Source organism: Delphinapterus leucas, chromosome 19, assembly GCF_059928025.1.
Source record: "Delphinapterus leucas isolate spDelLeu-1000000601 "Yukka" chromosome 19, BTC_Dleu_Yukka2, whole genome shotgun sequence".
Taxonomy (NCBI): Eukaryota; Metazoa; Chordata; class Mammalia; order Artiodactyla; family Monodontidae; genus Delphinapterus; species Delphinapterus leucas.
This window is the reverse complement of record NC_143147.1, coordinates 28093353-28107409: the sequence shown is the minus strand read 5'-3', so window position 1 is coordinate 28107409 and position 14057 is coordinate 28093353. Positions and strand designations below refer to the sequence as shown.

Sequence of the window (14057 nt, the reverse complement as noted above, 5' to 3'; positions counted from 1 at the left end):
CAAATAAGCAAAAAGCAAAACAAACAAAAACAAAACTCTCCATCTTGTTAATTAATCAAATAATTCCTTTTTAATTTTCCAACTTCCGTCTGCCCTTCCATCTATTATTCCTTTTCTTTTGTGTTCCTTTGCATTCTGGTTCTTTTTCTAAGTTCTTTCAATGTTGATGAGAGTCACTCTGTTTAAATTTTTCTCTCTTACCAATATAGGGATTAGGGCTATGGGTTTTTCTCCACATATCGTTTAAGCCATATCATGGTAATCTGATGGACCCTAAACCATACATCTCCAGCAGTCAGATTCTTTGTGTCTCACAGCAGTTTGTGTGCCCACAGTGAGTGCTCATTGAATGTTTTCTGTGCTAAAAAGTTAATAAATGAAATGTTTTGATGGCATGCTTCAGTATATAATCAAGCAAGAGAGAAAAATGACTGTAGGTTGCAACACATCCCTAAGAGTTTTAAGAGCCCTCTCCTCACTATGGTACTGTTGAGTTTTACTGATTTGCTCAATCACTCCCAAATACAAGTGTTTTTTTGACATCAAAAATCTTAGAATCCACTGATCCTTCTTTTTCCCCATTTCTCAGATCCACCTTCTGCCCTGGCCGTCTTTGTTTTCCACCCTATCCACCTAAGAATGCATAATCCAAAAGTTCAACCACTTTCTTACTAATAATCTAAATTCATATGCCCTGCTCGCCTTTAAAAATTTTTTGGAGGCAAAAGTTTTCTTTTTTATGTCATGAATAATTTCAAACTTACAGAAAAATATAGAGAGCAATATAATGAACACCAATATGTCCACCACCCAGTTAATAGATGAAGTCAATTTTAAAACTTATTATGGAAACTTTTCAAATATGCACAAAAATAGAGAGAAGGAGAGAATAGGAGAGTGAATCTCCATTTATCGATCACCCACCTTCAATAATCATTGATCTTTTGCCAATAAGTGGTACCACTAACCACCCAGTTGCCCAAGCCAAAACCCACTTACTAAATTTTAATCCTTTCTCCTGATCTCTATCTGTTCAACACAGAGCCATGTTAATTTTATTTTCTAAATGTCTCTCAGATATACTCACATCTCTTCATTCCCATGGCCCCAACTGTGACCCAGGCTACCATCATCTCTCATCCGGATTACTGCAAAACCCTCCCTACTGGTTTGCTCCTCTCTAATTAGTTCTCCACCTGTAATTAATAATGTGCCCCCCTTAATAATTATCATGCAAAAAAAATTAACTTTTTGGGTGTGCAGCTCTATGAGTTTTAACACATGAATAGATTCATATAATTACAACCACAATCAGGAAACAGAACAGTTTCATCACCTCAACAAATGCCTTTGTGTTATCCCTTTGTAGTCACACCCTTCCCTCCCCATAACCCTTGGCAACCATGGATCTGTTCTTCTACATTAATGTGTCTTTTAAAATGTCTAGGGACTTCCCTGGTGGTTCAGTGGTAGAGAATCCGCCTTCCAATGCAGGTGACGCGGGTTCGATCCCTGGTCAGGGAACTAAGATCCCACATGCCGCTGGGCAACTAAGCCCGCGCGCCGTTACTGAGCTCGCGTGCCTCAGTGAGAGAGCCCACGTGCCAAAAACTACAGAGACCACACACTCTGGACCATGCACGCCATGACCAGAGAGAGAAAGCCTGCATGCCACAACAAAGAGCCCATGCCACAACTAAAGACCCAATGCAGCCAAATAAATAAATAAAATAATAAAATGTCTATGTGTTCATGTCACTCCCTTCCTTAAAATCCTTTGGCTTTCCACTGTTGTAAGCAGCAGCCCTTTTCTAACTTTCAAGTCTCCTCTTTCACCACTTCCCATCTCACATCCTCTGTCACTCTTTTTTTTTTAGCTCAGTGTAAACTTTTTTTAAAAATTTATTTTATTGGGGCTTCCCTGGTGGCGCGGTGGTTGGGAGTCCGCCTGCCGATGCAGGGAACGCGGGTTCGTGCCCCGGTCCGGGAAGATCCCACATGCCGCGGAGCGGCTGGGCCCGTGAGCCATGGCCGCTGAGCCTGCGCGTCTGGAGCCTGTGCTCCGCAGCGGGAGAAGCCACAACAGTGAGAGGCCCGCGTACCGCAAAAAACAAAATGTATTGAAGTATAGTTGATTTACAATGTTGTGTTAATTTCTACTGTACAGCAAAGTGATTCAGTTATACATATATATATTCTTTTAAATGTTCTTTTCCATTATGGTTTATCACAGGATATTGAATATAGTTCCCTGTGCTATACAGTAGGACCTTGTTGTTTATCCATTCTATATGTAATAGTTTGCATCTACTAATCCCAAACTCCCAGTCCATTCCTTCCCGCCCCTCCCTGGCAACCACAATTCTGTTCTCTATGTCTGTGAGTTGGTTTCTGTTTTGTAGGTAGGTTCATTTGTGTCATATTTTAGATTCCACATATAAGTGATATCATACGGTATTTGTCCTTCTCTGTCTGACTTCCTTCACTTAGTATGATAATCTCTAGGTCCACCCATGTTGCTGCAAATGGCATTATTTCATTCTGTTTTATGGCTGAGTAGTATTGCATTGAATATATATACCACATCTTCTTTACCCATTCAACTGTCGATGGACATTTAGGTTGTTTCCATACCTCGGCTATTGTAAATAGTGCTGCAATGAAAATTGGGGTGCACGTATATTTTCAAATTATAGTTTTTTCCAGATATATGCCCAGGAGTGGGATTGCAGGATCACATGGCAACTCTATTTTTAGTTTTTTGAAGAACCTCCATACTGTTCTCCAAAGTGGCTGCACCAATTCACACTCCCACCAACAGTGTATTGTCCTCTGTCACTCTTAAAGTCTGGCCAGACTGAACATCTCTCTACCACTCCAATACACTAATCCCTTTGATGATTTCATGCCTTCCTACATACTTTTCACTCTGACTGTAATGCAATAACTCCTCCTAACCTCAGATTCCTTCACATGGCAAATTCAGATCTTAGTTTAAATGCGCTTTCCTCCAGGAATGCTTCCCTGTTCATATTAGGTTGATTGTTGCTGTTTGGTGCTTCCTTTCAGGGTATGTATCACACATTACTGCAATTACTCTATTCAATGTTTCTGTCCAGACTGTAAGCTCTAAGAGTCAGGGCTATGCTTATTTTTTATTTACCACTTAATTTCCAGCCCCCAGCACTTAGCAAGAACTCAATAAATATTTTTTAATAAATTAATAAGTGCACTTTTGTGTACTATGCAATCTACTTCTTCATCAACATGATATGTATTTTAATGGTTTCAACTGCAGAATGAACATGGAGGAACATAATTCATCTTTGGTGGTAGAATCATCTTACCCAGACTTGGTCATCAATGTGGGAAAAGTAACTCTTGGTGAAAGAAACAGAAAGAAGCTGCAGAAAATTCAGAGAGAACAAGAGAAGGCAAAAGTCATAAAAGCTGCATGTGCTTTATTAACCTCAGGAGGAGGAGTGATTCAGCTGAAATGACAAACAACAATGAGCATCCTGTGGAGATGGGACAGGATTTAGAAGAGTCTTTGAGAACACTTATTCTGTCTTCAAATTTGCAGGATTTCTTCAAGACTAAGCAACAAGGGAGGTGTTATTACATTTTTGTTAAGTCTTGGAGTAGTGACACTTTCCCTGAAGACAGTTCCTTTAAGCCCCGCATTTGCAGCCTGAGTTCTTCATTATACTGTAGATCTGGCACTTCTGTGCTTCTCATGGATTCAAGAGAGGCATTCAGTTTCCTGAAAACCAAGAAAGTAAATGCAAAAGTCTTGGGGAAAGAACCTTTTGGTGAAATTGTCAAGGTTATACATCAAGACCTCCATAACTTGGATCCTACTTACCTAGTTTTCCAAAAACACCAGCTTGAATATGGTGAAATCGTGCCTTTTCCCGGGTCTCAATTCATAGAGTTTAAGCAGTTCTCTACAAAACACATTCAAGAATATGTGAAAAACATAATTCCAGTGTACATCCCTGCATTTGCAAACACTGAAGGAGGCTATCTTTTTATTGGAGTCGATGATAGGAGTAAGAAAGTTCTGGGATGTGCTAAAGAAAAGGTTGACCGTGATTCTTTGAAAAAGAAAATAGAAAACACAATATACAAATTACCTTGTGTCCATTTTTGCCAGTCTCAATGCCAGATAGATTTCACACTCAAAATCTTGGATGTGTTAGCTGGGGGAGAGCTATATGGCTATGCTTGTGTGATTGGAGTGAAGCCATTCTGTGGTGCACTTTTCTCAGAAGCTCCCTGTTCCTGGATGGTGAAGGACAAGCATATTTGCAAACTGACAACTCAGGAATGGGTAGGCATGGTGATGGACACAGATCCAGGTAAGATGGAGAAAACTCCCTCCCTGTCCTTTCTACGTCTTTGGAACCTGTATATTAAACAGGTTTCCCTCTGTTTCATATGACTTTGAACTTCCCCCACACACTAAATTCTGTGTTTTTTGAATCTTCAAGTATCCTACTTTCCATACGTGAGAAATTTTATTGGGGGATGAGAAGCCCAAATGAAGTATCTTATAAAAGGCAATTTCCCACATCAGATGAAAAGAAAATTGTCTGGGGATGATTGCCTTGCAGTGGTGTATTGGAACTGGCTCTTACTGGCTCGAGAGCCATTTGTTAACTTTTCAGGAATGTTTTGAGCCAGTTGTTAAACAGTCATTACTAAAAATTAAGTTTTATAAACTTACAGTTCAATAAATTGTATTTAAAACAAATTTAATAAATACAAAACCTAATGATTTACTACATTATAAGATTATCTATATGCGTGAGGTTATTTACATCTACTGTATCTGTATGATGGAAATACTATAAAATGGTGTATTACAGTGCATGTCTTCCCAACTCTGCATTAGTGACATCATATTGGTAGCTTAAAATTGTCCATGGTGGGAATATTTACACCACAGATATATGCATAGATAGGTGTACTAAAAGAATGTGCTATGTACCATAAAAGAAATTCAAACAAAACGATATCCAGAAACAGAGGGTGAAGACATATTGAATGGGAAACACATTCAAACTTCCGAATAACATCTCTTTTATGATGGATTTGGCAACTTTCATATGCAATGAAGGCACTTGTCCATACAGGGTGAATGGGGTGTTATCTTGCCATTATGTCTCAAGTCATACCTAGACAGTCATATAATACACCCACTCATAATGTCTTTTTCAATGGTGAAGAGATGAACTAACATGTCAGAATAACGTGAATTTCCCTTCTTTGTTAAGATTTTACATGGTTGTGCAAAGACTTTGAATCTCAGCTGAGTCTGTCTAGCGGGCCTCCTCTTAGCAGACCAGTGTACTCCAAGAAAGGCCTGGAACATAAGAAGGATCTCCAGCAACTCTTATTTCCAGGTAGTAACTATGGTTTGCTTACTTGACACCAGCCAGTTTCTATGTTAGGATAAGGGGAGATAAACTGTTATGTTTGTTATTTAAGGTCCTGAAAGTGCACTCTGCAAAACGTATGTGTGCAAGGTGATAATGCTACAAGCATATTGATGATAAGTAGTTTAGAAATGAACCCTCACTGACCTCATTAGCTGAGGCAATACCACATATAGAATCGAGGAACACTGTTGCACTTAAAGACCTTTTGGTCTTGTAGTTCTCAAATAGGACTGATCATCAGTATTTCTGGTTACTTTAAAAAGTACAGATACCTGCTCCCCACTCCAGACTTCATAAATTAGAATACCTGAGGATAGCACCTTATAATGTGTATTTTTTCAACAGGATTCTGACACTCATCCATATTGGAAACTTTTTATCTAGTTGAACTAGAGGCATACATTGCACTAGGAGCAAACAATTGCCCTCCTCTGCCAAATTTTCCAGAGGAGTGCAGGAAAAGTATGAAACAAGAATATGAAGCAAGAATCAAGTTTTGTATGAAACAAGAATAAAGTTTTATATCAAGATGGAGCACAAAACAAATAAAATGAAGATCAATTACAACATCCATGAACATGTTTTGGGTTTAGGAGAAACAGTCGTGTAAAAGTGCGAAATCACGTTTCAGAACCAAGGACAGTGCCTGTCCTCTGCTCTCATCCTTTGCTCCCACCATGATAGGCTTTAGCTATGAGTCCATTGTTGTCCTCTTTCTACACTTCTGGAGAGGAAGAACCACTTGATCAACTCTATGAAGTAAATCAATGGCTTATCTGGCACTAGAATCTGATGCATAAACGTCCTATATATGTGTAAATATCTATTGAGGACCATTAAGTTAATAAATAATGACTGCTCAATTTAAGATTTTATTTTTCACCTTACCTAATTGAGGTCTTTGCATTCGCTTGCATACCAAATTTATATCTGAAAAACTGTCCACAATAAACAGTATTAGATCCAAGAGTAAACATAAACATTGGTAATTACTCTCTAAACTCAGTAAACTCTGTTTTACTAGAGCTTATTATCATGGAATAAATTATATCTAAAAACAAAATACTGGGCTTTATCCTCATAGAGTGATAACCTATTATTCTGGTATAAAAAAAATCAATTTTCCAGGAATTGTACCAAACATTTGAGGAATAAACTCTTCCAACACTATTTAAACTTTTCCAGAGCCATAGAAAAAGCATGAAAATTCCCAGGTTATTTTTAAAATGGGAGTAACAGTATTTGCAATACTTGACAGAGATAGCATAAAAAAGAAAAATTCAGACTAATCTTACTTGTGAATGAAGACGCAAAGACAGAACTCCAAGAACGAAAGGATGGATAAACATTAAGAGAGTTATTACTATAATCCATCATTTCTATACATTTATGCAGAAAAAATTTTATGATTGTCTTCTAATATACTGAAATGGTTTTGAAAAACATTAATATACATTTTGATTTTTAAAAGATTCCATAAAATACGAACCCATAGGGCTTCCCTGGTGGCGCAGTGGTTGAGAGTCCCCCTGCCGATTCAGGGGACACGGGTTCGTGCCCTGGTCCGGGAGGATCCCACATGCCGTGGAGCAGCTGGGCCCGTGAGCCATGGCCGCTGAGCCTGTGCGTCCGGAGCCTGTGCGTCCGGAGCCTGTGCTCCGCAATGGGAAAGGCCACAACAGTGAGAGGCTCGCGTACCGCAAAAAAAAACAAAAAACAAAAAAAACCAACCCATAGATACTTTTCTTTAAAGATTTTTTAAATTACTTTTTTAACATTTTTTTATTCAAACAAAGTCACAAAAATTATAATCATCCTCATCAGTTCACTCAGTCCCATGTAATTAATTTTTTAACTTGATCTTTTGTTAGCACTTTTATGAATTCATCAGTTTTCCATTAGAGTTCTGAAAATGCTTATTCATTCAGTTCAGCAGTATAGTCAATTACCAGAGACCTGTACTTGTCAGAGTCTTATCTATGAATTCCTTGAAGATGAAAACCTTTTATGGGAACATTTTTGCAAAAGCATCAGAGTACACCCAGAACTGTCTGTAAATGACAAAAGACTTAAAAATGACCACAGCTAATTATTTGATGAAAGTTCATAATAATGCAGTTGACAAGGAAATTTAGTTATTTCTGAGATATACATTTTAAAGTAATAACTAGAATTATGCCTTATAACAGAACATATAAGATTTTTAGGAATTTCATGTAATGTCTGAAACATTTATATTAACATATTTCCATATAAATAACCCAAAGAAAGTTTAGTATTAGTTTTTTGTTTTTTTTTTAATTTTAAAACTTTATTTTTTTATACAGCAGGTTCTTATTAGTCATCAATTTTGTACACATCAGTGTATAAATGTCAATCCCAATCGCCCAATTCAGCACACCACCATCCCCACCCCCCCCACGGCTTTCCCCACTTGGTGTCCATACGTTTGTTCTCTACATCTGTGTCTCAACTTCTGCCCTGCAAACAGGTTCATCTGTACCATTTTTCTAGGTTCCACATACATGTGTTAATATACGATATTTGTTTTTCTCTTTCTGACTTACTTCACTCTGTATGACAGTCTCTAGATCCATCCAGGTCTCAACAAATGACCCAATTTCATTCCTTTTTATGGCTGAGTAATATTCCATTGTATATATGTACCACAACTTCTTTATCCATTCGTCTGTCCATGGGCATTTAGGTTGCGCCCATGACCTGGCTATTGTAAATAGTGCTGCAGTGAACATCGGGGTGCATGTGTCTTTTTGAATTATGGTTTCCTCTGGGTATATGCCCAGTAGTGGGATTGCTGGATCATACGGTAATTCTATTTTTAATTTTTTAAGGAACCTCCATACTGTTCTCCATAGTGGCTGTATCAATTTACATTCCCACCAACAGTGCAAGAGGGTTCCCTTTTCTCCACACCCTCTCCAGCATTTGTTGTTTGTGGATTTTCTGATGATGCCCGTTCTAACTGGTGTGAGGTGATACCTCATTGTAGCTTTCATTTGCATTTCTCCAATAATTAGTGATGTTGAGCAGCTTTTCATGTGCTTCTTGGCCATCTGTACGTCTTCTTTGGAGAAATGTCTATTTAGCTCTTCTGCCCATTTTTGGATTGGGGTGTTTGTTTCTTTAATATTGAGCTGCACGAGCTGTTTATATATTTTGGAGATTAATCCTTTGTCCGTTGATTCATTTGCAAATATTTTCTCCCATTCTGAGGGTTGTCTTTTCATCTTGTTTATGGTTTCCTTTGCTGTGCAAAAGCTTTGAAGTTTCATTAGGTCCCATTTGTTTATTTTTGTTTTTATTTCCATTACTCTAGGAGGTGGATCAAAAAAGATCTTGCTGTGATTTATGTCAAAGAGTGTTCTTCCAATGTTCTCCTCTAACAGTTTTATAGTGTCCAGTCTTACATTTAGGCCCACCTCCTAAAGATTTATTTTTTAAATTTAATTTTTTTTAATAAATTTATTTTATTTATTTCTTTTTGGCTGGGTTGGGTCTTCGTTGCTGCGCACAGGTTTTCTGTAGTTGTGGTGAGCGGGGGTACTCTTCATTGCAGTGCGCAGGCTTCTCATGGCGGTGGCTTCTCTTGTTGCGGAGTAAGGGCTCTAAGCATGTGGGCTTCAGTAGTTGTGGCACACGGGCTCAGTAGTTGTGGCAACTAAGCATGGACTTAGTTGCTCTGCGGCATGTGGGATCTTCCCGGACCAGGGCTTGAACTTGTGTCCTCTGCATTGGCAGGTGGATTCTTGACCACAGTGCCACCAAGGAAGCCCTAGATACTTCTTTAACATTATACTTATACCTATATATCTATATCTATCAATATCCCCCAAAGACCATTATGTTAACTGGGAGATATTAGAGGCATTCTATTAAATTTGGGAACAAAACCATCATTGCACTGCTACAACTTTTGTGCAATATTAATTAGCCAATGCAATTAGATAAGAGAAAGAAATTAGAGGGATAAAAATTGAAGAAGATAGGACTATATTCAAGAGAGCCTAAAGAAAAACACTATAAACAATAAAAGAATTCAGATTGAATATAAATAATTGTATTAATAGAATTATATGAAGCATATGTCAAAATTAATATGCAAAATTCAGTATCCTGCTATAACAAACAAATCAAAGAAAATACCCAATTTTCAATAGCAACAAAAATTTAAAATATCTAAGATAAACCTATCTGAGAAAGAATTTTAAACAATATTGAAGGACACAGAAGAAGGATAAAATGGAAACACATGTCATGTTCTTGAAAGGAAGAAAGCTGTCAGTTTTCTCTAAGTTATTTTATAAACTTAATGAGATATCAATTTAAAAAAAACCAAGAGATTAACTTAATCTAAACAATCTTATCCTAAAGTTCCAGTGGAAAAATAAACAAGGAAGAAGAGCCAGGAAATAAAAACCTGAAAAAGAAGAGCAAAAAGAAGGGCTATCCAGATATTAAATCATTATAAAACCTCAAATAAAAATAGAGTTGTATTGGCATATGACTAGATCAAGGGTACAGGATAGAAGGTCCAGAAATAGTTGCAAACACATCAGAATTTAGTTCGTGATGGAATTGGCCTCTCAAGTGGAGAAGAAAGGATGTTTCAATAAAGAGATATTGGGAAAACTGGGTGGCAATTTATTTTGAAAAAGATGGATTCACGCTTTATGACATATACCAACATAAGCTCTAAATCGATCAAGAATTTAAAAAAAATTAAAGCCATAAATGTTCTAGGAGAAGGCATTTGTAAATGCCTTTATACTTTTGGCATGAGGATTAGAAAAGTCAAGATTCAAAATCCAAAAGCCGTGAAAGTAGACTGATATATATGATTACATTAAAAGATAAGCATTGTGCATGGCTAAAGCAACTAAATAGAAAGTCAAAGGGCCATTGACCAGCTAGGAAAAATATTTGCAACTCATATTACAAACAAAGGGCCAGTGTCTCTAATATATCAATATAAACAGCTTCTAAAAGTTGATAAGGATAAAGAATAACTTAAGAAAAGTCAACGGGGCTTCCCTGGTGGCGCAGTCGTTAAGAATCCGCCTGCCAATGCAGGGGACAGGTGTTCGATCCCTGGCCGGGGAAGATGCCACATGCCGCAGAGCAACTAAGCCTGTGCGCTACTGAGCCCACGTGCCACAACTACTGAAGCCCGCGCGCCTAGAGCCCATGCTCTGCAACAAGAGAAGCCAACGCAATGAGAAGCCCGCGCAACACAATGAAGAGAAGCCCCAGCTTTCTACAACTAGAGAAAGCCCACGCACAGTAAGGAAGACCCAACACAGCCAAAAATAGAAACAATTAAATTAATTAATTAAAAAGAAAAATCAACAAAGTCACTTCAGAGCAAATACAATTCAAATGGCTTTCAAACATTTGAAAAGATGCTTAATATTAATCAAAATGAGAGACTTGCAAATTAAAACAAGCTATCATTTTTATCTATTGGATGGTAAAAAATTTAAAAATCTGACATCTTTTATATGCTGCGCTATGGGGAAACAAGCCTTCTCATACAGTACTGGCAGGAGTGCATATTGGTACAACTCCATTGGAGGACAGCTTGGTAATATCTATCAGAATTACAAATGCATTTACCCTTTTACCCAGTAATCCCACTGCTGGGACTTTATTCTTTATATATACCTGCATGCATACAAAATATACAAGGTTACTCATTGTAATATTCTCATAATAGCAAAAGGCTGGGGGGGGAACACTCAAGAACCCATCAATAGGGACATATGTCACATCCATAAGATGGCATGTTAGACAACTGTGGGAAAAAATAAGGAAGTTCTTTATGTACTGATATGGAAAGATCTGGACAGTTTGCTACCTATTGTGTAAGAAAGGGGGAAATATTTGCTTGTATTTGCACAAAGAAGTTTTGGAAGACTAGCTGAGAAACTGGAAAAAAAAAAGGGTCTGTGTTAGAGGAGTAGGATGGGCTTGGGAAGGGAGGAAATGGAGTGAATAGAAAGAGGAATGTTTTGGTATTTGGACTATGGGACTGTATTACCTAATTAAAACCATTTTTTGAAGCAAATTTTCACTTTCAGAGACCACTATCATTAGATTCTGAGCTCTCACAGTAGTAACTAATCAGTTCGGTTTTGGTTTTGCAACTGGACTCCAAATACTAAGAATAGGGATGTCCTCATTACATTAACTATTACTATTGATTGACAATAGTTTAGCTTCAGATTAAACACTGTAAATCTTTCTTTTGAAAAAAATGCAATGACTGAAAAAGAAATTTTGTCTATACCTGGAGTGATGGGTTCTAGAGAAAGTCAGGGGTTAGAGTAGTAGATCAGATTCAACCAACCCCCAGCGACCTTCATCCTGATGTCCTAGACTGTTAGAAGCCCTCACCTGATTTCCTGTAGTTGGAAAACCATCAGTCTGGACACTTCAGTGCTCTGTTTTTAAAGATTTCCCTAGATCACCTACTGTATAGCACAGGGAACTCTGCTCAATATGCTGTCATTTAAATGGGAAAAGATTTTGAAAACGAATAGATACATGTACAGGTATAACTGAATCACTTTGCCATACACCTGAAACTAACACAACATTGTTAATCAACTATACTCCAATATAAAATATTTTTTAAAAAACCACATACACACACACAAAAAAAGATTTCCCTAGATCCATGAAGAGATTAGTGCCTAGTATGGATACAAAGTTCTGTGGGAACTCTGAGGAGAGAACAAACTTGGGAGTTCTAGAAGAAATGAGAGGACTTTATCAGGTGACAAAAGTAGAAGAGGGCATTCAAGTCTCAGGGCACACCTACACAAAGGCATAGAGGCCCCAAGTCACATGGAGAGTGGTAACTACTCTGGTGCACGTGGAGTGGTGGACATTTATTGACACCTAGTCTGGCCCCTATAATTGGTTAAGTGCCATGTGGAGTATCCAAGAAATGAAAGGGGCACTTCTTGTCTTCACATAATTTCCTTAGGAAGCATGTCCTATTATATAATTAAAGAAAAATAAGACCTATTTGACAATGAGGCAAAACATATTTGCTATGAACATCAAATGCTTTAGTGACATTGTCCATTTAGCAGGCATGGGTAGTCTGTGTGGCTTGCAAGGCCACAGTAGAGACAACAGAGGGTCTGGTGTCTGAGACAGCACTGGGTCCGGACTCTGGCTCTGCCATTTCCCAGTGGTGTGACCATGGGCAAGGCACTTGACCGGTTTGAGTTCCCATTTACTCATATGAAAAAGAGAACAGTAAGTATATCTGCCTTGCAGAATTGTGAGAACCATAGATGTGTGCAAACTCCCTGGTACAAATGATGTGTTTTCTTATTTTATACTTTTCTTATTTTATACTTCCTTTGTTTTCTAAAGCTGCATTTTAAACATATCCTTATATTACCCTATTCCATCCATCCCAAGATGCATGTTTCCCCCAGCCTTTTAACATCTCCAAAATCTGGATGTGTCCCATAATAGAGTCCATCTCCTACTCACCATTATCCAGGTTGCAGGCAAAATCAAGTTGTGCAAACACCTGGTACAAGTGAGAGAGCACCACCACAAGGAACAATAAACAACTACCAATGAAATATGGGTAATTTCACTGGAAATTAACCCTACAGATCCAGATTCTGGTATGTGATCTGACACCACCACAATAGGATGACAACAATCTCTGCATTTTTTTCCCTCCCTTTGGAACAAATGATCATTGACATAAGTTTAAAACCCTACAGTGCAAGTTTATTCTCATGTCACAACATTGTTCCTTGCTCCTTCATGACAAGGGGTAGACTCCTGTGATAGATGCATTATTACATAGATCTGTAAGTGAGTGATGCTTAAGGAGAGTTATCTCAGAGACTAACCTTAGGATCTCCCAGTGGAGGGCTGCACAGAGGTCCCTCCTAGTAAAGTTTTCATAGCTCCATCTTCTCCACAGATATTTAATGAGCACCTTCTTCCTGGGAGGGCTCTTCCTACCTTCATCAATGGGGACTGTTAAGGGACATTTTGAGATTCAGGTGCTTTAAGAGTAGGAAGGGAAAGAGAACTAACATTTCTCAAGCAGCTACAATGAGCAGATACCTTTATGCTATTTCATTTATTCCTCACCATAAGAGATGTGCTATTTTTGTACATGTGGATTTTTGTTTGTTTTACAGATGAGGGAACAGAGTCTTAGGGAGGCTAAGGAATTTTCCAAGGTCATAAACGTAATAAGCACATAGGCTTAGATGAAGTGTGTCAGACTTTTCAAGGCTTCTTTTCCTTCACTGTAATATAATAATACTGGCAAAAGAATGTATACAAAAAAAGTAACATCATAATTAATAAAATTAATTATAATTAAGTGTAAGTATAGTAATTTTGATTAATTACAATTAATCATTAAAATAAATGTGATTTTTGCCACTAAATTTATAATTCTTTCCATATCTAGTGCTACCAAGATGTCTGCAATGTACTCCCAAATCCCTCTGGAAGGAGCTGTGTTCACAGAATGAAGGTTTGGAGGAATTAATAAATATGCAAATATATCCATTCTCCCAGGGAATTTTAATCCTTTCTAGAAGC

General features: G+C 37.8%; 1 protein-coding gene across 1 annotated transcript in view; it reads left to right on the top strand.

Annotated features, from left to right (window-relative positions):
* Positions 1-13903, top strand: part of SLFN11 (schlafen family member 11) — a 22005-nt gene extending 8102 nt beyond the window's left edge. Inside the window, 4 exon segments of the mRNA XM_089900830.1 lie at positions 3299-3486; positions 3489-4361; positions 5280-5408; positions 5790-13903. Of these exon segments, the coding sequence (XP_089756956.1) occupies positions 3300-3486; positions 3489-4361; positions 5280-5408; positions 5790-5797 (1197 nt within the window). The 5' untranslated portion in view covers position 3299 and the 3' untranslated portion in view covers positions 5798-13903.
* Positions 13904-14057: the final 154 nt, after the last annotated feature.